Raw genomic sequence first — 25000 nt, forward strand, 5'->3', positions numbered from 1 at the left:
ATTAAAATGTATTTAAAGCATGTCATTAATTGATGGAAAAAGGCAAACACAAAGAACTCAGGACATTTACGGATCAGAACAGCCTCAAACACTCTGCCTGCTATCAAATATCCATTTCATTCTCTTATTTCGACTTCCGTAATAAACTATTCATCAAATAGATTGATTTTTTTTTTTTTTAAAGTCAAACGCTAATCTCAAAGGGAACATGGATGTCATTGCTTTCATTTTTTAGAATAAGATAATCAGTTTGTGTTTTTATTAAAATTCGAAGATATACTTTTATCAGCCGGTGGGAGTAGGCGGTGAATAAAAGCACTGTTAAATCATCAGGGATGAAGTCTGTGTATTACCTGGCTGAAGCGCTGGAAATATCTGCGCTGGGAAGGTTTCTAGATCTGATATAATTTTCTTTCTTTTCACTCACCTGTTGCAATGTGTTTCCTGTGCACTTAATGAAATTCATCCGTGGCAGGAGGAGGAAAGAATAACAACCCTAAGCGAAATTAAACAACGCAAGCAAAATCGCGGGTTCATCTCTTTTTTTTTTTTTGGTTGGTTTTGTTTGACTGACATGCCGATGGTTCCGTTTCCCCTGCGGCGTGGCAGTCGGGTCTCGGGGATGATGAATGCCTCCCTGGCGGCCCGGGCCACCCACGTAATGAGTGGGGGGGGGAAAAAAACGCACCCACAATAAAAAATGGATTACATAACAGACAGAATATTTAGATGTGTCCATTACCCTGCGCGCGCGGGGCCCCAATGCATTAACATGATGAATGGGGCCAGGAGCCTCTGCCGGAGAGCAACAGCCCAGAACTCATCCCTCTAATTCATTTGAGAGGCATGGGGGGGGGGGGGGGGGGTGAAGAGAATTTAACATTCTCAATTTGTGCCCACCCCCACCACCCTTCCCCCATCCATTATGTTACTATGGAGATGGTTGTCTAGAGGTGTTGGCATTTGTTTGTTTATTTTTGTGTGATTGAGGTGATATTGATGTTTTGATTGTGTGTTTGTGATAAGTGAGGCTTCTAGGTAGTGTTCTGTTCAGGAGACAAAGCTGTTTGGGAATTGAATTGTCTGACTCTGAAATGGGTCTTACCCCCCGATCTGCTCGGGAGCCCCGTTGATTAGGGCCAAGTCCACACCATGGCAGAGATCTCCACCACTGGGGATGTGAGTTTAACTGAAAGAGAGAGAGTCCTCTCAAAGGCACTTGTTGAGTCTGAAAATACTATGTCAGGCTTGGCTGGTTAAGGTCAGTTTTAAGGTGTCTGGTGTGTGTGAAATGGGTCATTTGACTGGAAGAAGAGAATGAAAACATACAGTAGGAAGTAATTTAAGGTCACAACCTTGAAACTAACAAAAGAAAAAACGCAAAATAGTCCCCTAAAAATAGTGATTTCCACAGCCCACTGCGCAGGTATGAATGCATAAGGAAAATGGACCACTGTTTTTTTGAGGGAAAGAGTGGCCCCCTGCCTCCCGTACCTCTATAATCTAACTGTGGCCCTGCTAACATGGACACTCACAGACTTCACTTTCTAGAGTCCCTGCTGACTGCCCCTCTGTTATTGCAGCCTTTGGGCTTATCTATGAATAGCACTAATGTAGTAACAGGCCTTTTGCAGGGCACTCTTGCCTGTCATCTGTGTGTTTCACCGTGAGAGTGTTAACCGGTTTCCTCTCAGGTGGCCACTTTTGAGCCGAGACTAATCCGCCACCCTACTGTTGACCGTGACTGTACTTTATTTTTTTCAGCTTGGCTGATTGCTTCAGTGGTAGCGTGGGTTGTCAAGAGTGGTTGACAGCTAGTCCAATGCTGTTTTTTTTTTGGGTGGGGGGATTGCTTTAGTTGTAAGAAATCCTTTTCCGACGGCGAGCCAAGGTTTTGCTTTTGCCTGTTGCGGCAGCTGAACCAGTGTAAGCCAATGTAATTACACTTTCCCCAACTTTTGGCAGGAAAATGGCTGTGTGTATGCGTGTTTGTGTCCCCCCCCCCCCCCCCCCCCCCCCACACACACACACAAGCACACAAGTACAAACACACACACACATCCACATCACCCATCAATACAGTTTGGCATTTCAGGGCCAGTCTTTCTCATACCGGCTAAGCTTTGCCCTGTGTACGCTTAGTGGCATAAGCACACACACACACACACACACACACACACACACACACACACACACACGCACACACACACACACACACACACACACACACACACGCACACGCTATAGTAGGCCAAGGCAAGCGGCCTGATTTAGATGGCCCAGCGTAATTGAAATGGCATCTTATTACCATGTGAAATACTTTATTGTGTTCTCTTTGACTTTTGCGCCTGCAAAATGAAAAATGGGGGAGTGCTTTTGCATGCGGGCAGGCAGGAGCAGAAGCGAGGAGGTGCGGGGGGGGGGGGGGGGGGGGGGGTGGCGGGGTGGTGGACGATGTGTGTGTGTGTGTGTGTGTTCGGGGGGTTGGCTGAGGCCGATTTATGATTGCTTCTCAAGTCCTCCACAACCTAAAGCACGGATGTCTGTTTAAGAGCACAGAGATTACGTGTATATACACACACACACATACAAACACACAAATGCACACAGTGACACAGACGCATACACACACACACACACACACACACACACACACACATACACCCATACATACACACACACACACACACACACCCTATACGTAGAGCATGGATGTCTGTTTGAGACCGCAAAGATTAAGCTAAACACAAACACATGATGTAGTATACAACCAACACTACACACACTGGTGACAGACACATACACATACACATACACATACACACACACACACACACACACACACACACACACACACACACACACCCACACCACACACACACACACACCCACACACACACACACAAACACACACTCATAGGTCATGGCCGCAGGCACATACAGTAGCTCACATAAACATGCATAAAACATAAAACATAAACAAGCCCCTCATATTCCACTCCGTAGACTGGCTTCTGTTCTGTAAGCTGAAATAAAGATGAATCCTCCTGGCGTCTTGTTTGGACATGGTGTGAGATGCATAAACAAGCTTTTAACTACTGACTGTTGCTGGCAGCCACAGGTAACCCTACTGTGCAACTGCATACTAATACTGTACGATGGCGCCATTTTACTGCTGCCCCAAGTGCCCTGGAGGATAAACACATGGGAGTGCACACACACACACACACACACACGCACACACACACACACACACACACACACACACACACACACACACACACACACACACACACACACACACAGTGTTGGGAGTAACGGAATACATGTACCGGCTTTACGTATTCAGAATACAAATTATGAGTAACTGTATTCCGATACAGTTACAAGTTAAATAGTTGGTATTTAGAATACAGTTACATTGTTGAAATCAATGGATTACATGAAAATACTTCTCTCTTTCATAAGTTTATTCACTCTCTAAATAAATTAAGGCAACTCCATTTCCCATAAGCTCCTGAAAGCAATCTATGATGAAATTGTTTCCATGTTTAAATCCAAGCCCGCCGTCTTGCACTAGCCTCAAAACGCAGCCAGCGCGCATTATGGACGCGTCATGGGAGACCCTGAAATGACTTTAAAGTAGCCTATTTATTTTGTTTGTTTTAATTAGCCTAGTCGCCTGCTGTAGTTTTAGTGGTCACCTTGCTATTTTAAAGTTGTATCAGGTAGCTTAGTTGACTTTACATTCTTCTATGTGGGCCTAACACTTCAGCCATTTGGAACAGAAGAACACCAGAATAGGCCTATTTAGTAGGCCTAAGCAGGATTTGATGGCCGCATTCCTACACTGCAATTCAATGCAATTCAATGCGGAAGTAATCTAAGTATTCAGAATACGTTACTCAATCTAACGGAATACTTTACAAATTACATTTTTGGGCATGTATTCTGTATTCTGTAACGGAATACGTTTTGAAAGTAACCCTCCCAACACTGCACACACACACACACACACACACACACACACACACACACACACACACACACACATATATGTATGTATATATATATAACAGACACAAATAATGCACATGCATTACAGGTGCATACACACACACACACATATACAGGCTAATACTGCCACACACACACACACACACACACACACACACACACACACACACACACACACACACACACACACACACACACACACACACACAGCAGGGCGGGCTAGGTGGCGGAGGCAGGGTCGCAGCGTGGCGGCCTTGAAAAGTGCTTCGCTGGGTACTTCGCTCTGTTGTTCTTGGCACGGTGCGGGGAAACGTGAGACACGGAGCTATATAAAAAGCTTCCCCTTTGACCCCCCCCCCCCCCCCACCCAACCAACTGAATCCGCACCACCCACACCCACACCCACACCTCCACCACCACCACTCTGCCACCACCCACACCTCCACCTCCACCACCACCACTCTGCCGTGTGCTCCAGTCCAGCCCCCGATCTGCCCCGCCGCTACGCAGACTGCCCCCTGGAGATCCACAGTCAGCAGAGTGGAGGGTGGAGAGGGGCGATGTCTAACTCCGCTACGGCCTACGCCTACGCCTCCGCCTGCGTGTCCTTTTTGAGCAGTCAGTCTGGAAGCTTCCGCCACTGCCGCCACACTCAGCCCCCTCTCCTTGTTTACCGCCCCCGTCGACACCGGGCCACTGCAGGTGTTCAGACGGGCAGCGCCCTGCTGTTTACCGGCAGCGAACCGCAGTTCAAATCCATTTAGCCCGTTTAGAGTTGAGTGGGTTTATTCCCTCCCCCTCACTCTCTTCATCTCCATCTCTCTCTCTCTCTCTCTCTCTCTCTCTCTCTCTCTCTCTCTCTCTCTCTCTTTTTTTTTCTCTCTCCCCCTTCTCTCTATCAGGATGACGTTTGCATTAGAGATGCGTTTGGCCGTTCTGGCCTATTAGCTGGGTAAAAACGAGGTCAGCGTTGGACCCTGGCCATGGATACCTGAGCTGGAGCTTGTGTCAGCATTAGGACCCTCAGGTAGCAGGGCCTTCAGTTTCTCCCCTAACCCCCCCTCACCCCCCCTGCCCCCTTTTCCTTCTGCGTGTTAAGCTGCCTCCTGAGCCGTGACGCCCTGGATGCCGATCAGTTTAATATGTAGGGCGCGCCTCCCAGTCGGTGGCCCTCAATTTCTCCGGCTCTGGCGAGCCAGCCTCTCTGGGACTTCACCTCTGCCGTCTTTGTTCATCCCCTTTTCATTTCCTCTCCCTCACTGTTTCTCTTTGTCCACTTCTCTGTCTCTCTCTCTCTCTTCCCTCACTTTCTGGCTGATTTAGTTCACCCCCCCATCTATCTCTCTCACCCCCCCTCTCTCTCTCCATGTCTCTCTATCTGACACATCTTCTCTCTCTCTCTCCTCTCTCTCTCTCTCTCATTCTCTCTCTGGTATGGTGCCTCAGGGTGTCTCGCTCTGTTTTCTTCTTGGCATCCCCCTACCTAGTCCCTCGTCTCATCGGCCCCCTTTCTCTCTTTCTCCTCTCATCTCTCACTCTCATTTCTATCTCCACTCCTCTCCTGTCCTCCCCTCCCCTCCCCTTCTCTCTCTCTCTCTCTTTCTGTCTGCTGTCTGGCTGCCTTTTTCTCTCTCTCTCTGCCCTCCGTGATTCTGCGCTCTGTCGTTCACCCTGCAGGTAGACTGGGCGCATTAAAAGCTCATTTAGCTGGGAGCTCATTAGAGGCTCATTATTAAGCGTGGATCGTCAGGACCCGCTGAGAGAGGCTGGGTCAGTCCGCGCACTCCATCACCAAAACAGAGGGATGGGAGCGAGGGAGGGAGAAAGAGACAGGCAGAAAGCAAGGGAGGAGGGGATGGAGGGAGGGAGAAAAGAATGGGAGTAGGACGGAATCCAAAGTCCTGCTTTCGACTGATACACTGCCCCCCTTTTTTGTGTAGGCCACATGAATTGAACTATGAATGTGTGTGTGTGTGTGTGTCTGTGTGTGTGTGTGTGTGTATGGTTGTTTTGTCTGAAAGAAAGAAAGAGAGAGAGAGAGAGAGAGAGAGAGAGAGATGCAAAGCCATACATCATCTCCTAATTGCTCCGTCTTCTCCTTCAGAGTGCCGTGACATCTTGCTACCCATGATGCTTCAGGAGCTGAGTGACGCTCTGGAACAGGTGGGTTGCCTCTCTCCATCCGATGAACACCGGGACAGCGTAGAGCTCCTCAACAAGATCCTGGAGGTCCTGAGCCGCAACAACGTGGTGAGTTACCAGTCGGACAGTCAGCCAATCAGCCACCTCTATGCTCTGCCACTGGCCAGTAGCAAAGACTGATCCTGAGTAGTGGACGAAACTGTTGATTGGCTTGGGATTTTGGCTGACATATGACTGCAGTTGGGCATTGCTGAGGCTTAGCCATTTAAAAAGATCAATGGTGAACAACGGGGGAGATGCTGCAGTCCCAGTCCATCTGGATTTCAGTTTGCACTGCACAAGTATACCACACACACACATTCACACACACACACACACACACACACACACACACACACACACACACACACACACGCATGAGAGCAGTTCACCAAGCGAGAACAAACATAGCGCACGCACACACACACACACACAAACACACACACACACACACACACACACACACACACACACACACACACACATAAGAGCAGTTCACCAAGCGAGAACAAACATAGCACAAGCGCACACACACACACACACACACACACACACACACACACACACACACACACACACATACTGTACACACACATAAGAGCAGTTCACCAAGCGAGAACAAACATAGCACAAGCACACACACACACACACACACACACACACACACACACACACACACACACACATCCATCTAATGAATACAATGTCCAAGGGAGTTTAATTGCAAAAGCTTGATTGGGAGCTCACACTTTGAAGTCAACTTAATGCTTCACCCTTTCTTATTTACTCTGCTGGCATTAATGAAGCTTGAACGCAGTGGAGTGGAGAGAGAGAAGGCAGAGAGAGAGTGAGTGAGAGAGAGAGAGAGAGAGAGAGTGAAAATGAGAGAAAGTGGGTGAGTACATGTGAGAAAGAGAGAGTGTGAGAGAGAGAAAGAGAGAGAGTAGAGGGAGAAAAGGAGGGGTGGAATGAAGTTAAGAGCCCTGAACTTGTGAACTGGGATGTGGGCCATGTGAAGCATTAGCTGTGGTTTGTAGAAGGCGTAAAGAGAGCAGGAGAAGCATGTATTGGGTTAGCAGCGTAGAGCAGAAGCATGTATTGGGTTAGCAGCGTAGAGAAGCATGTATTGGGTTAGCAGCGTAGAGAAGCATGTATTGGGTTAGCAGCGTAGAGAAGTATGTACTGTATTGGGTTAGCAGCATAGAGAAGCATGTATTGGGTTAGCAGCATAGAGGAGAAGCATGTATTGGGTTAGCAGCGTAGAGGAGAAGCATGTATTGGGTTAGCAGCGTAGAGAAGCATGTATTGGGTTAGCAGCGTAGAGAAGCATGTATTGGGTTAGCAGCGTAGAGGAGAAGCATGTATTGGGTTAGCAGTGTAGAGAAGCATGTATTGGGTTAGCAGCGTAGAGGAGAAGCATGTATTGGGTTAGCAGCGTAGAGAAGCATGTATTGGGTTAGCAGCGTAGAGGAGAAGCATGTATTGGGTTAGCAGCGTAGAGAAGCATGTATTGGGTTAGCAGCGTAGAGAAGTATGTATTGGGTTAGCAGCATAGAGGAGAAGCATGTATTGGGTTAGCAGCGTAGAGAAGCATGTATTGGGTTAGCAGCATAGAGGAGAAGCATGTATTGGGTTAGCAGCATAGAGAAGTATGTACTGTATTGGGTTAGCAGCATAGAGGAGGAGCATGTATTGGGTTAGCAGCGTAGAGAATCATTTATTGGGTTAGCAGCGTAGAGAAGCATGTATTGGGTTAGCAGCGTAGAGGAGAAGCATGTATTGGGTTAGCAGCGTAGAGAAGTATGTACTGTATTGGGTTAGTAGCATAGAGGAGAAGCATGTATTGGGTTAGCAGCGTAGAGAAGCATGTATTGGGTTAGCAGCATAGAGGAGAAGCATGTATTGGGTTAGCAGCGTAGAGAAGTATGTACTGTATTGGGTTAGCAGCATAGAGGAGAAGCATGTATTGGGTTAGCAGCGTAGAGAAGTATGTACTGTATTGGGTTAGCAGCATAGAGGAGAAGCATGTATTGGGTTAGCAGCGTAGAGAAGCATGTATTGGGTTAGCAGCATAGAGGAGAAGCATGTATTGGGTTAGCAGCGTAGAGAAGCATGTATTGGGTTAGCAGCATAGAGGAGAAGCATGTATTGGGTTAGCAGCATAGAGGAGAAGCATGTATTGGGTTAGCAGAGTAGAGAAGCATGTATTGGGTTAGCAGAGTAGAGGAGAAGCATGTATTGGGTTAGCAGCGTAGAGGAGAAGCATGTATTGGGTTAGCAGAGTAGAGAAGCATGTATTGGGTTAGCAGAGTAGAGGAAAGGGATATGGTGAATTAAAGGCAGTTTAGACAAGTAAAGACTGAGAGAGAGAGAGAGAGGGGTGAAGAAATGGAGGAAGCAAGGTCGCTCTCTCTCTCCCTCACACACACATACAAATACACAAAAACACACATTCCTCCCTTTCAGCTCTGTCTTTCTGTCTAAATGGCTTTGCTGCTCTTAAGGAGGGTTTAACGTATGACCCCTTATTAGTTTGGCTCTGAGGAAAAAAACGCTGTTTCAATGCATCAGATGCCACTTTTTATCTACGGCACAGCCAGGGGTCCCGTCTGCCTTTAATCCGGTGTGTGTGTCCCCAAACAAACACCAATAAAAACACACACACACACACACACACACACACACACACACACACACACACACACACACACACCCTACCAGACAGGAAGGATTAAAGATGGGATTTATAGTGTGTGTCATGGGGCATTGGGAGAGGAATGCATGGTAGAGAAGGAAAAGAAAGGGAAAGAGAAAAAGGAGAGGAGGGGGGAAGAATGAGAGAATATGATGAGGAGATACATGCAGGAAAGAATCAGAGAGAAGAAACTCTCTGGGGTGTGGGGGGGGTGAATGACAAAAATTCACATTGAGGGACAGAGGGAGAGAGTGAGGAAAGATCAAAGTGGCAGAGAAAGAGAGAGAGCGAGTGAGTGAGTGAGAGAGAGGTAATTCGAGGAAGAATGATGAGAGGATGAGATTGACAGAGGGGATGGGTACAAAGAGATGGGAAGCAGGAGGTCGGGCTCAATCTCTCCGTTTGCTCGTGCTCGCTGTTCACTTATTCGTTCTCCGTGTGTCCACTCACTCGTTCCCTCGTTCTTGTGCTTCCCATCTCATGGTCCTCCACCACGCCACCACCCTCCTCCTCCTCCTCCTCCTCCTCCTCTTCGCCTCTCATCTCTAACAGGATTTTTCTCCGCAGAGGGGCTGTTCAGTGTTAGAGGGTGTCAGACTGTGTGGCCTTGTGCAAATCTCATTATTCACTCGCCTCTTTGCCCTCTCTCTTCTCATCTCCTCCTCTCCTCCCTTCTCTCCTCTTTTCTCTCCTCTCTTTCTCTCTCCCCTTCACACTTTTTGCCCTCTCTTCTTCTCTCCTCCTCTCCTCCCTTCTCTCCTCTTTTCTGTCCTCTCTTTCTCTCTCTCCCCTTCACACTTTTTGCCCTCTCTCTTCTCCTCACTTCCTCTTCTCTTCCTCCCCCCTTTATTTCCTCTTCTCTCCTTTCCTCGCTCTCTTCCTCTCTCCCCTTCACACTTTCTCACTATTTCTCTTTCCTCTGACATTTCTTACTTTTTTACCCCCTCCTCCTTTCCTCTTATTTTTATCCCTCTCTCTCTCTTTCTCTCTATTTCTCTATATCAGTGTCCTTTTCAGTCTGTGTGTAAACACCAGCTCCCCATCCCTGTGCACTCCCGATGCACCAGGGTGAGGCAGACAGTGAAGCTATGCTAGCTAGTGTGGGGAGGACAGTGCAACAAGGGCAATGAGACAGAGGGATGAGAGATGGATAGAAGGACGAAGGTTAAAGGTGTTGATAAGAGGACAATTGGAAATGCCACTACTGGAGGGAGAGAGGGAGGGAGAGGAGGGAGAAAGAGAGGACAAATAAAAAGAGAGATGTGAGAGATTAGAAAGAAATAATGAAGTGGAAATCTGACTAGATATTTAGCCAAACGTGTCTAGTCAGCCTTCTTGGAGGCTTATCCTACTAATACTACTACTACTGCTGCTGCTACTAGTACTACTACTACTACTACTACTACTACTACTACTACTACTACTACTGCTGCTGCTGCTACTAGTACTACTACTACTACCACTACTACTACTACTACTACTACTACTACTACTGCTGCTGCTACTAGTACTACTACTACTACTACTACTACTACTGCTGCTGCTACTACTACTACTACTACTACTACTACTACTACTGCTGCTGCTGCTGCTACTACTACTACTACTACTACTACTGCTGCTGCTGCTACTAGTACTACTACTGCTACTTAAGCAATAAGCCCCCTGTTCAATTGAATTTAGAACAGCTAAGGGGCGTTGTTAGGCACGACACGCTAGTGGAGCTGTTCTAAATTCAGTGTAACCTACGGACTCGAGTGGCTTATTGCTTTTCTAAAACGGTTACTACATATCTGGCAGGATTTCATAAAATAAAGGCACAGCAACGAGAAATGTAACAATTTATTCATAAATAATCATTCTTCCGCAAATAAATATATTTCCTCTATCTGAATGGTTGCCAAACAACGTCGCAGCTACTTTAACTTTTGTATCAAGTTATAATAATGCAGTAATATAGAACGAAATGCGGTCAAGGTGTATGTTTGGGCTACAACGGCATTGAACGCGATTCAGCCAATCACAATCAAGGACCGGAACTATCTAGTTTTAGAATACTACTTCTACTACTATTACAGTATTACTACTGCTGCTACTAGTAATACTACTACTCTTAAAATGAATGTGTTGAAAACAATACAACTTGCATTGTTTTTAACACATTCAACATCTCTTTGTCCAGATAGGGACAACACAGTTTGTGTTGTTTCCTTTTTTGTTTGTTACACAATGTGTTGAAAATAACACAGCTTGCATTGAAAACAACACAACTTGTGTGTCTCTGTGTCCAGATAGGGACAACACATTTGTGTACTACTATTACTATTGCTACTACTACTAACTACTACTACTACTACTACTACTACTACTACTACTACTACTACTACTACTACTAACACCAGTCTTTATTTCTGTAGCAGCTTTCTGTTTAGAGCCAAATGTGCTTTAGAGAATGCATCCAGAATAGACAGGTCAAAAGCCTAATAAAAACGCATTCCTCCTCTACACTCCTCCTCTGTTAGCTGACAGAGGACTGATCTGGTACGCCACGCTGTGCTGTCAGCAGTCGCCATGGACAGCCACTGAAGGTCGTTGTTTGTACCTCAATGATGTGATTTTCTGTAATGTTAGCTTGCGGGATGACAAGGCTATGCCTATGCAGAGGTGGAGATGCTGCTGCCATGCAGAGGTGGAGAACTTTGTCTCTGAAAAGCCCTCATGGTTAACAAATGCAAACTCTGACACAAACTTGCAGTACAGGTCGATGTGTGGGTTAAAAAAGTTGCATAGGCATAGCCAATCCAGCGTGCTTCTCTTTGTCAGCATGACCGACAGTGGACTGACCACTCAGCCAAGTCTGTGGTCAGCAAAGGAGACACACACAAAAACAAACCCACCACAGAAGGCCAGGCAGCTGTTGTTTTCTAGTTGGAGGTGGTGTTGGAGTTCGCGTAACCAGCTACAACCTCGATGTTCAAGCCAAAACAGCCCCAACAGGTCAGGTGGGAATATTGACTCATGATAACATGAAACAAAAACAACTCTTGGAAATAAATGCAGTACTAAATCAAGATGGTGATAAACAACGAATCATCTTAAGTAAACTATAGGATACAAAGCGCATATAAATTCACAGCACACACACACACACACACACACACACACACACACACAGTGAGTGTGTTCTAGTTCTATTTTAGCTATTGGGATTTTGAGGTGCACCATATTGTAATGCAGCAGATGTGTTTGAACTTGGAAGAGGTGGGGAAAACACTAGAGGAGAGTGAGGGGTGAGTGAGAGAGAGTAGAGGGGAGAGGGCTGCATATGTCCCTGGGATTAGAGTGTGTGTCTATGCAGATGTGCGCTGTAGACTCCCGGCGCTGGTGGGGATTCGGAGCTGTTCATTGGGATGACAGTGCAACTCAGGACGGCTAAGTCCACCGAGGAGTCCCGACTCCTCAGTCTTGATTTCTGCCTGTGGTTTTTGGACCGACGTGCCCAACAGCTGTTCCAGGTCTGCCCTCTCGGAGTCAATCCCTTTTGATATGCTTTATCGGCTTTTGCATCACGACAACTCCACACTCTCTCTCCCTCCCTCTCTCCCTCTCCCTCTCTCTCTCTCTCTCTCTCTCTCTCTCTCTCTCTCTCTCTCTATCTCTCTCTCCCTCCCTCTCTCCTCCCTCCCTCCCCCCCCCTCTCTATTTTATACGCACACACATGCCCACACATACACATACTCACACACACACACACACACACACCACACACATATAGGTCATTCCCACACATGCGCACAGGTCATTCCCCGGTCCTGAAATGAAAATTCATCTATAAAGAGAGATTCACCCACACTACAGATACTAATCTCATTTTATCCCCCCTGGCCATGAACCCTGGGTAATTCCGTGAAGTCATCGGTGGAACACAGGACTCACATAGACACACTCACAGTACACACACACACACACACACACACACACACACACACACACACACACACACACACACACACACACAAACACACACACACACACACACACACAGGGGTCAGTGATAGTTAAGTATTGGCAGATGGGTGTCGTGAGGGCAGTCCATCTGATTTCGCTCCTGCGTGGACTGTAACACACCGGGACCAGCCCGAGTGTCCAGGTGAGTCACGTGGGCACCTGTGCCTCTGAGGACACTTAGCAGAGAGAAGAGATCACTCTCTCACACTCTCACACTCTCACTCCCCACTCCTGGAGCACTGGGACATTGTGAAGTCGGCCAGGCTAATGAGCTCTATACATTTTGCTTTGCACCACTTCATTTGGATAGAATCTTGTAATCACCCAGCAAACCACACATATCTAAAACTGCAGATTGCATTGACTTTAATCGTCTGTAATCTATGAAATACCTGTTCATTGAACATATGAAATACCAGTTCATTTCTGGGAAGTGTCAAATGACCATCACCTGTCTACTTATTAACAGTCAGCTGGTGGTGACCCCTTCCCAGTTTATCCTCCTTATCACGATGCATTCAAAGAAATAATTCATAATTCTCCTGTAGTCCACATTAGTGACCCAAATCCTACCCCTAATCCTAACACCGCATACTGTACATCTTACATAAGCACTTGCAACCACATGTAATTATGTAAAAGATGCCCTCTGTACTTGCTTAATGAACTAAGATATAAGTACATAACACCACAAGCAGGGTCATGGATGGACAGAACTCCTAAATAGATTAATGCAAAGAGAGAGTGATGAGAGAGCATGGGAGAGGAGTGGGATGAGAGAGAGAGGGAAAGAGAGAGAGAGAGAGAGAGTAGGCAGAGGAGGAGGAGGATCGTGAGCAAGCGGAATCTCAAGTTGAAAGACCTTGATACAGTGTATTTTTCAAACTGTTGGCCTCTGCAGTAGTTGGACTTGCAGTGGGGTTAAGCCTTTAAGAGTGTGATATGCTGTGTGTGTGTGTGTGTGTGTGTGTGTGCGTGTGTGTGTGTGTGTGTGTGTGTGTGTGTGTGTGTGTGTGTGTGTGTGTGTGTGTGTGTGTGTGTGAGTGAGGTAGAGAGAGAGAATCACTCACTCACAGTGTGTGTGTGGGGGGGCTTTGCTGTGGCTTTGTAAGAGAGGGATCTCTTTATCCAACTGTGGGCCCAACACTCAGCATGAGTTTATCAGGACCCAGGCTGTGTGTGTGTGTGTGTGAGTGTGAGTGTGCATGCTCGCAGATGGGGTCTGGTCAAGGATTTGTTTATGCCATGGGAAAAGCTAATACAAGCCTCAGCGCCCAATCAATGCCCAGGACCAATCAATAAACCAGAGAGCAAGATACAAAATACAGGCAGGGAGAGCCAGTGGAATGGAGGTGGAGTTGTTGTTAAGTTTCATACCTGACAACACAGAGATGTTGACAGCACACACACACACACACACACACACACACACACACACACACACACACACACACACACACATAGCTTTGTGTACTCACCATCCTTCTTTATACTAATAGTTTCCTTCTCCCATTCTATTATTTTCTCTCTCTCTCTCTCTCCCTCCCTCTCTCTCTCTTTCTCACTCTCACTGTTCAGTGATCAGTCTTCTATAAGTCCTCATTACTGCTTCTTATCAGTCCGATTGGCCATTGAGCTGGACAATCTCAGTCAATGTGAACACCATTAGAGGCAGATCAGCACGCTGCCTTGCAAGAACCTTTTAACCTGTGCCCAGATTGCTTTACCGTGTGTGTGTGTGTGTGTGTGTGTGTGTGTGTGTGTGTTAGGGCTGTCTTAACAGGCTCTTGTAATAACATCTTGTGATTCTCCCATGTGTTTTGTAGGGCGACACTTTCCAGCATGTTCAGGCCATAGTGGCGTCCTTGCTGAGGACCATCAACCGCACCGTCATCAGCATGGACAGAGAACATGCTCTCATCGTGAGTAATGAGTACACACACACACACACACACACACACACATGCACGCACGCACACACACATACACGTGCGCCCGCACGCCAAACGCACACACACACGCACACGCACACGCACACTCACACATCACACATACAATCACTCTGTATCTTCAAGGTGCTGCATGTGGACTAGACATGGTGAGCAGTGTTAGCATAGGCAGTATGACTTGTCACATTCAATAATATTAGTCTATATCGGCTGCTGCTCTCAATGCACAATGACTCATTGCCTTTGTAAAAATCCCAGCCTAGATTGTCAAGTGCTCAGGATGTAAATTTCCAGCCGTGTGTCAATTGCTATTGATCTACAGTGGTCTCCTCCCAGCTTTAATATAAGCAGTAGTGAAGAGGTGATGAACGGCCTTCAGTGGCTCTGAGAGGTATTGACCAGAGCTGGCAGTCGCAGCTCCACACCCTCTGTGCACTCTCACACACGCACAACACACACACACACACACACACACACACACACACACACACACACACACACACAAACACTCACACAAACACTCACGCACACAAACACACACAAACACACACACATAAACCTTCTTTTCTGCCATCCACCTGACATGCCCGTTGTATGTCCTCCAGCCCTCCCTCCCTCTTTCATCCCACCATCTCATCTCTCCCTCTCCCTCTTCATGTACTTTCCTTCTGACGGAGCTCGTCTCCACTAAAGCCCCTGATTACTAATTGATCAGGTGCAGGTGAGTCAGGGATTGAGGGCTCCACTGATCTCTGGCTCGGAGTTCTCTGTTGGCTTGTTGCTGTGGGACGAGGCCCAGCGGCCCCATCAAAGTGTGTGGTGCTGAATGGGGGATGAGGAGAGGAGTGCAGTGCAGCACAGCGCGAGCAGAGACGGTTGGTCAAGCGAGACGTTTCCCAGAAGGGTTCTTCCTGTTCCCCTATATGACGCAGGGTTTGCCAGCACCACGCCTTTTTAGGAGACAGGAACTGTGTACAATTCCATCCCATTGTAGAAGCCTGGGCTGCTTTATCTTGTGTTCTAAAGGATCTTTGGCGCAAGTAAATGCTCAGTGAATGGACAGAGATGGCTGGATACATGTAAGGAAAAATGTATAGAACGCTGGTCATTATTGGGAAAATAAGCCCCGGCAGGGCGAACCAGTCTTGCTTCGCCCTGAAGGGACTTATTTTCCCGATAATGACCGGTGTTCTATACATTATTCTGCTTATTATACGGCTACTTGCCAAAACGAAAAAATAAAGTCCACGATATGTCTCTTTACATTAATTTGTTTCCGTTTCGTCATGGCCGGAAGTGATATACAAAACGTAAATCAGAAGCACAAAACCCGTTGCCATTGACAGCGGTAATTATATGTTTAAGCGGTAATTACATTGTACATGAATATATTTACCGTAGAACGTTGGGAAGCGGAGCGGAGCGCGAGTGAGCGAGGAGCGGAGCGGATGGAATTTTGTTGGAGCGCGGAGCGCTTTTTAATTTAGAGGCCGGAGCGGCCGCTCTGTTCCGCTCCAATTTCGCTCCGATACCGCTCACACTACGATTCTGAGGCTTGCCCAAGACCAGCCAGGATTCACATCTTCATAATGAAACCAAGACCGTTACATTTCAAAATAAAGATGTTGGCCATAGTAATGTAAATGATTAGACTTAACCAGAGCGATAGCCGCTTTCACTGACTAGCATTCAGAAACAGGGGCAGGGACGCAGACCACGAAAACAGCACACACTAGGTACCTCAAACACACACACACACACTACACATACAGGGGTGGACACAGCCCCCCCCCCCCCCCCCCCACAAAAAGGATCACACACGAGGAAGACCTAAAAGGGTAACACGCTACACTAAAACTTATTAAAGGAATACGCCACTCCTAGGTGAAATTGGGTCACTCCCCGCAGTCCCTAGGGTTGGATGAGAGAACGAGAGCAAACACGAACTGGTGGTGTGAGTGTGGAGTGTGCCAACCCATGCCAACTGAAATGGAGTGTTTATGTTGTGCAGAGTGGGATAAAATACTTCCATCGATGGTGGGCAACGCTCCCGAAGAGGAGCGTGACCGCACTTGTGTCACTGCTACCGACGACTTTTCAGCAATGATCCATCCTGCAGTCTTCAGGTTTTTTCCACACTCCACACTCACACCACCAGTTCGTGTTTGCTCTCGTTCTCTCATCCGACTCGCCTTGACTAGTCGCAACGTCCTCTCTTTCCAGATCCAAAGCTCGCAACTCCTCTTCAGTGAACTCAGGTTCGAAAAGATAGGGTCTTGGATCTTGGTTCTAGGAACCTAGATTGACCCAATTTCACCTAGGGGTGGCGTATTCCTTTAAAACAGTAAATAAAGGCATTAACACACACAAACAACCCCCAGAGTTCTCCCCCTTATCCCAGAATGCATTGTCCCAGAGTCCGTAGCACATAGTCCTGATCGAGGGGTAGGGATAAGGGCAAGGGGTAGATACCCCTTAAAACCAAGTAAGATCGGGAGCTTACTTGAAACCGAGGGGTAAGAGAAATACCCAACATACACCGCTCACACCGGAAAAATAAGCACACCGAGAGATTTATTGACATGAGTGTTGGCATTAATAAGGATTATAAAATTAAAATGGTAATTGTTTTATGTTGCATTCAATCTTGTGACCATATATTGAAGGTCCTGTTCTTCACGAGGAAGTTTTCAAAAAATCGCTGTTTTTTTAAATGTTAACAGCACATCATTATTTGCGCGAATGTCTCGCATTTTACATATTTCCATGTCTACCCCGCGAATTGGCAGCATACCATGTCAGAAATGTAAAGTCCAACAGCAGCTAAATTCGCTGAACTTTTTTACCGCTCGTCTGATATGAATGCTGCATAGGCCTACTGCTGCCGACTCCTCGCATAGGCAGGTAGCGATTGCTTCTGATGTCAAGTAACGACCATTTGGATATTATTGTAAAATATCAAAGGAGTTGTGGGATGTTTACATAGCAAACTGCATGTTTATTTTGTCCCCCATCCCTGTTTCATTCACCCGGACCAAGGTAGGCTGCGAACGAACATAGGCACGTTCAGCTGTTGTTGAAATAATTCCTGAACGGTTTTATTCCGAGCTGAAAATGCAATTATAGCCTATTTGACAGACGACAGGTTGCTAGTGACAAAATATTAGCTTTCAGTGTGGTACGATCTCTGTAAATTACGTTAATTCAAGTGTTTCAATCATCCAGCTCTCCCTTATGGTTGGCTAGTGGTATCTCATTTCCAAGGGGAATATTCTTCACCCCTATGTCTTGCCACTCGGTTTCGAGGGACAAGGGCTAGGGGTAAGATGAAGGGATAGGGGAAGGGGAAGGGGTAAAACAGAGAATTGAGATTGGCCCTAAGTTCGTTGGGGATGAAGTCGCTAAATATTTTAGAAAGGAAACTGAAAGTCATAGGGCTTACAAGCGTACTATTCCTACAAAACAACTAGATACTAACACATTTCGCGGAAACATGAGTGCTACGGAGAGCAAAGAAAAACGTAAGCAATTTCAATAGCCCATGCTTTACGTAAGGCTGAAGTAAAACTTGGATGTTAAACCTGTATTATTTAGGCAATTAATCCCACTGATCCCTAGTTTTAGGCTTATTTGTATTGACGTTGGTAAGCTTGTTCGTTGTTGCACTGTTGGTGTTGCATTAGGCTTTTACAATACATGTTCTATGAGTGACATTGCTGTTGCTCTTAGTTCTTTGGGATTTAAGTTTTCTAAGGTGATAATTCGGCTTGTAGAATATTTCTCCCTCTTTTGGAGCGGGAGGATTTTGAAGTGGAGCAGGGAGCGAAATTGAGCGGAGTGGCCTGACGTGAATTTGAGCGGAGGAGCGGCCGAGCGAACAGCCACCTGAGCGAGGAGCGGGATATTCGCACCGCTCAGCTCCGCTCACTAGCTCTGTTTCCAACAAGACCACGCACTTGCCTGTACGTTAAAGTATGAAAATAAAAAAAAATCATGAAATTAAATCAAATTGCATCATATTTCGACATACTTCTCTGCGTTCACCTGCACACCCATTACTCTCGTTTGAATTACTCGCGAAACCCGTGAACGCATAGATATGGCAAGCATATCAGATGAAAGAGGAGACACAGGACTATCCATTGGTACCAAGTATGTCTATCTTTCTGACTTATGAAAACAGGCGAAGTGACTGCAAAATAATAACATCATGTATAAAAACCAACGCTGCACACCCATTACTCTCGTTTGAATTACTCTCGTTTGAATTCAAGGCTCACATTGCATCCCAATTTGTTCGACAAAGAAACACCTTTTTTGCCTTTACTTTGTTCATGGCAATGCAGTAAAAAGTTGTAGAGAATCATGAGTGCGTATATGAAATGATGGTAGATCTGGATAGCCTAGCCTAGACAATATATAATATGTGTGTGTGGCACTTACAATGACCAGAAAAAATCCTTATGAATAAAGGTAGTGAAAATGCCCTAAAAACAGCTTAGGGCTCTAAGGGTTAAGGTCTTTCACATGTGCAGAGTAAAGGGAGTGATCAGACCGATGTGACACAGAAAAGCAACTGCATCAAAATACACACCGCTGTTTTTATTTCCCCCCAAATCTGTCAGTTACAAAGAGATGAGACAACAGCCGAATATGGGAAGGGGGTGCACCAGGGGAAGAGGACAGTGTCTGAAAATGGCTGTGTAGAAAAATACTGAGAGTGGAATCTGCTAATGATCCGAGGGTGAACAACAAAAATCTTTCTGTCTATTTCTTAGTCTGTCTCTGTGTGACTGTGTGTGTGTGTGTGTGTGTGTGTGTGTGTGTGTGTGAGAGAGAGATTTGCTTAGATGCCAAGAACACATATTTGAAGAAGAATAGGTGCACATCTGTGTGTGTGTGTGTGTGTGTGTGTGTGTGTGTGTGTGTGTGTTTGTTTGTGTGTGTGTGTGTGTTTGTTTGTGTGTGTGGTCATGCCTCACTAACTGTGTCCATTACAGTAATTAATTCACATATTCAGACATGATGCATGACTCAGGGCCATGTGAATGTATTTACAAATGGAATACATTCCACATCCTCTGTGTGTGTGTGTGTGTGTGTGTGTGTATGTATGTAAGTGTGAATCTATGTGTATGTTTATATGTAATGTAATTGTGTGTGTGTGTGTGTGTGTGTGTGTGTGGGTGGGTGTGTTTTATGTGTGTGTGCCTCGGTGAGTAAGTGTTTGTGAGTGGCTCTGTGGCCTTTCTCATAATGATATAATAATAATAATATCTCTGAAGTTAAACCCCCGGTGGCCGATTGAACATGAGAGATGTCACGGACGACTGGTCCTGATGCCAATGCTCTCCGACTCATAACTCTCCGTCATAAACAACATCCTGCCATTTTACCCCCCGAGAGAACTTCGCTACATCTAACGCATAGGCCAGAGTCACCGCACTGTCACTCAATGTGAAGGGGACTATTGATTGGATCCTCGGATTGTCACTGTCCGTGGAGGATGCTATTGATTGAATCGAACTTTTGATTGGCAGCTTGCCCTGGATTGCCATGCGAACCCTCTCCTTCTGCTGGTTTTTTTTTTGTATTTTGTCTTGAAACAGTGTCTGGTTTCAACAGTCATGAAGTCTATTGAAGCAAATGAAGGATTCTATTGAAGTCCACCTGAAATTTGCACAAAATGAAATCACAAGAACCACACAAGTGAGCAACATTCCTCAGAGTCTAAGTCTGTTGCATCGGCATGGACACCGATTTCAGTTCATCGTGTCCTGGACTCCATCTGTGTACTGTATGTGTGTCCTTGGCAACGGTGTCCGCGGCTACAGCCACCAGAAGCACTTCTTGCGGAGCTTCTTGACGCGATTTTTGGTGCGGTCGCGGGACGGCGCTTGCCGGGCAACGGGGAGCGGGATGTCGTAGTCTCCGTCCAGGGCCTCCAGCACGCCATGGAACCGGCCCTCCTGCTGACGGAAGTCATGCTCCACGCTGAGAGAGATCAGAGAGAAGGAGAGAGAGAGAGAACAGTGAAGGAGAGAGAGAACCGTGAAGGAGTGAGAGAGAACAGTGAAGGAGTGAGGGACAACAGTGAAGGAGTGAGAGAGAACAGTGAAGGAGTGAGAGAGAACAAAGAGATGGAGAGAGAACAGAGATGGAGAGAGAACAGAGAGAGGAAGTGACAGAGAACAGTGAAGGATTGAGAGAAACAGAATAGAGAGAGAGAGAGAGTGAGAGGAGGAGACATAAGGAGAAATTGAGAGAGACATTACCATTGCTGTGGCATTACTAGGGATGCACGATATATCGGTGGCCGATATATTATTAGCCGATAAGTGAAAAAATGAAAATATTATTATCGGTGCGATAACAGAATTCTGGCCGATAATTTGCGCCGATATTTTTCCTAATTTAGGCCTACGTAAGGTCCGTCTGGCTACACTGAGCTACTTGAGCTTGGTTGGCTATACTTTTTCCTCAATATAATGTCAGCGGTGTGAATGTATTTCACCACTCTAACAAAATCTGTGGATATGCGTTCATTTGGGAATCTGTGCATCTCAAAATCCTCTCGTGAATTATCCGCCATTTAACCTTAACAGAGCGGAGCTCAGCCCTATCTAGAGCCGTCTTGTGCTGGTGTGTTTGCACTTTACCGCGCTGGTCGGGGAAACAAATAAACAAACTCGTTAGTGGGACGAGTACATAAGTAGGCCTAGTTCTAAGTTGTGTTTTAGTATTATATTACTTTAGCTTGGGTTTTGTATTATTACCTAGAAATATGCTAACCATTCGTGCTTCAGTTTCAGACAGGTCATCATAATAAGTTATTAAAACCTTCGGGGCTAACGCCTTTTATTTCTGCTGCAGCAGGTTGTGCGCAACAGAGTAGATGGACATAAGATCCGAGGAGTTGCAGCTTTTTTCAGTTACCCGCAGTTGAAACTAAACCTAAGTTTCCCTCACAAACTCCAAATTGCTATACCAAATCTTTGGCTATACTGTAGCTTATTCCAAGCTGAGCCGTTTATGAGTGTTTAGTCCTAAATGAAAACGATTCAAACTCTCTAGCCACTCACTCGCAGTTCACTGACGTCAGGTTCACTTAAAGGAGCCACACATACTGTAGGGCTAGGCTACTGTTATGTTGTTGACTGCCGTACTATTGAGGACTATTATGAGTTCTGTCCATCATTTGGTGGTACTGTAGGTAAAATTACTGCAATAAAATGATGCTTATTAAATGCTTTCCCCAAATCACTTTTCACAATTTTTTTTCAAGAGTAATATTATCGGTTATCGTATCGGTATCGGCCACAACAAACCAATAAATATCGGTTATCGTTATCGGCCTTAAAATTCCATATCGGTGCATCTCTAGGCATTACATTATGTATGGTGGTATACTGGTATGGTCACTGTCTTTGACAACTCTCAGATAGATAGAGATGGATAGATACAGAGGGAGAGAGAGTCAGAGAGAATGACACATGGACAGATCGAGGAGGCAGTTAGCAATTTTTTTTCGCTCATAATTCACTGGGCCTGTCAGTCTTGACAGCCGAGTGCAGCGCAGAGAAATGAAGCATCAGTCAAACACAGTGGCAAACAAAAAAGAAATCGATACCCGCTACCATGCCACCCCAACCCGACGTTGTTCCACACTGATCAGCTTTCTTTTTGCTCTCTGCTAACTCACTTACATGCTCTCTCTTTCCTAAACACACACACACACACACACACACACACACACACACACACACACACACACACACACACACACAACCCTTTAGTTAATCAGTTGAATCAGTCTATGGCTCTGGCCTTAAATGAAAGTCTAACAATCCATAAAGGCAGCTGTCATGACCTGATCAATTTCCCTAAACAGGTAGAGAATTAAAAGACAGAGAATGTGTGTGTGGGTATACATGTGTGTGTGTGTGTGTGTGTGCGTGTGTGCGTGCGTGCGTGTATTTGTGTGTGTCTACAAACATTAAAGTGGAGAGAGGGATGGGGGAATAGAGAGATAGAGATGAGAGTAAAGGAAGTGAAGTGAGAAAGGGAGATGGGGGTCATGGCACCCTGCTTGCCATGGACCACACGTAAACTCCACGGGGAGCAGCAGAGAGCTGCTGGAGAAAAGGGGGATAGAGAACAGAGAGATGGAGAGGGAGAGAGAGAGATGAGAGGGAAGGGTGGAGCGTAAAAGGATGGGTGATGGGAGTGGTGTTGAAAGCCTGGAGAAAGGGAAGGGACATGGGAGAGGGAGGTGGGGGAGGAAGAAGAAGTGCATGGAGAGGAGTGGAGGGAGGACAGGAAGATGAGGGAAGCTTGGAGGGAGAGGGGGAGGAGGGGGGGTAAAGAAAAGTGCCTCAGCTCTGTGATGTTTTCAAAGACAGCCCCCTCACATAGACACACACACACACACACACACACACACACACACACACACACACACACACACACACACACATACACACACACACCACTCTCTATTCCTGAGAGCCGTAGCCCCCTTCTCATTCCATCTCTCTCTTGGCCCTCACACCCTCTTTCTCTCTGAAGTCCTTCTGAACACTTCAGGTTGCACACAAACGTGTGTTTGGGAGCTTTCTTCATCCAATCTGTCTCATATCTCTCTCTCTCTCTCTCTCTCTCTCTCTCTCTCTCTCTTCCTTTTGTCCTGTCCTTCCATCCTCCTCCCTGTCATCTCTGAACTCTCTCTCTCTTTGTCTGTGTGTGTGTGTGTGTGTGTGTGTGTGTGTGTGTCAGGAGGATTCATCTTTATTTCAGCTTACAGAACAGAAGCCAGTCTACGGAGTGGAATATGAGGGGCAATGTTTATGTGAGCTATGTGCCTGTGTGTGTGTGTGTGTGTGTGTGTGTGTGTGTGTGTGTGTGTGTGTGTGTGTGCATGCACGCGTGTGTGTGTATCCGTTTCTTAGAAATCGGATGAGATACACAAGGGATTAAGCATCTGGACCTAATGAGCCTGACGAGGAACAGAGAGAGAGAGAGAGAGATGAACGAAAGAGCGGAGGGAGGAAAGTAAAAAAGAGAGAGAGAGAAAGGGAGAGATGGATAGAGTATGGATGGCGGAGAAAGAGTGTTCTGATAAAGGGGTGCACGGAGAGGCAGACAGAGACAGATTGAAGTGGCGACGGTAAAATGGAGGGACAGAGAGCCTGAGTAGGAAGAGAAATGATGAAGAGGAGTATGAGAGTGAGGGCTATGGAGGAGAGGAGAGGAGATATGGGGAAGGGGGGATAGAGGGAGGGAGGGATAGAGGGAGGGGGAGAGTGGGGGTTCAGTTAACGGATACGATAAATAAAAGATACCAGGGCTCAGAGGAAGCTGCAAAGTTTCTATGAAATCCTCCAGTGTTTTCTTTACATCACAAGAAGAGATGGATAGGTGAATAGATACAGGGAGATGGAAGAGAGAGAGAGAGAGAGAGAGAGAGGGAGGGAGGAAGAGAGAGAGGGAGAGAGCTACTCTGTGAACAACAGAGAAAATTTAAATATAGTTGGTGTAGGTTCAAAGTTTAAGAGATTGTTTTAAAAGCCATTACTTGCACAGCAAATCCCAAACAGAAAGCGATCATTCCAAATATGGTAAAAGCGGGAGCGCCTCGCGATAGCTTTCCCTTTCACTTCCTACTGCTCCTAAATCTTATCTCCAGAAAGCATTCCAGGGGATTGCGGAGGCTTTATAGTGAGTGCGTGTCCTGAAGTCTTTGTGCACCTCGACGCGTCTGAATGTTTCATTTTGTTATTTGTGTGTCTGAGTGTGCTAATGATTCGTACAGATACTCTTTCTGCATCATAAGTGCCATTCTTGTCTTGCTATCACTCCCTGACTCATTTAATCACTCTCGCTCTGTATAGGGTTTGGATGGAGGAGTCAGGTAATGATGTCTCTGTGGCCGTGTGTGTGTGTGTGTGTGTGTGTGTGTGTGTGTGTGTGTGTGTGTGGGGATTAGGGCTCAGTGGGAGAGCTACTGTGGGTCTTAATTGATTCCCTGAACAGCCTCTCAGCATCTGTGGCACCAACGTGGAGAGGTGCCCAGCTTAGACGTTACGTAGCGCACATAGCCCGCTGTGGCAGATGCTTGTGTGTGTTTGCGTAGGGCATGTGTGTGTGTGTG

General features: G+C 46.3%; 1 protein-coding gene across 1 annotated transcript in view; it reads left to right on the forward strand.

The window, feature by feature from the left end:
- Window positions 1-25000, forward strand: part of LOC121694126 (dedicator of cytokinesis protein 2) — a 104463-nt gene that overhangs the window by 30883 nt on the left and 48580 nt on the right. Inside the window, exons 25-26 of the mRNA XM_042074091.1 lie at window positions 6122-6267; window positions 14728-14823. Coding sequence (XP_041930025.1) covers window positions 6122-6267; window positions 14728-14823 — 242 coding nt within the window. The remainder of the gene's footprint in view (window positions 1-6121; window positions 6268-14727; window positions 14824-25000) is intronic.

The sequence above is a fragment of the Alosa sapidissima genome, chromosome 20 (genome assembly GCF_018492685.1).
Source record: "Alosa sapidissima isolate fAloSap1 chromosome 20, fAloSap1.pri, whole genome shotgun sequence".
Lineage (NCBI taxonomy): Eukaryota > Metazoa > Chordata > Actinopteri > Clupeiformes > Clupeidae > Alosa > Alosa sapidissima.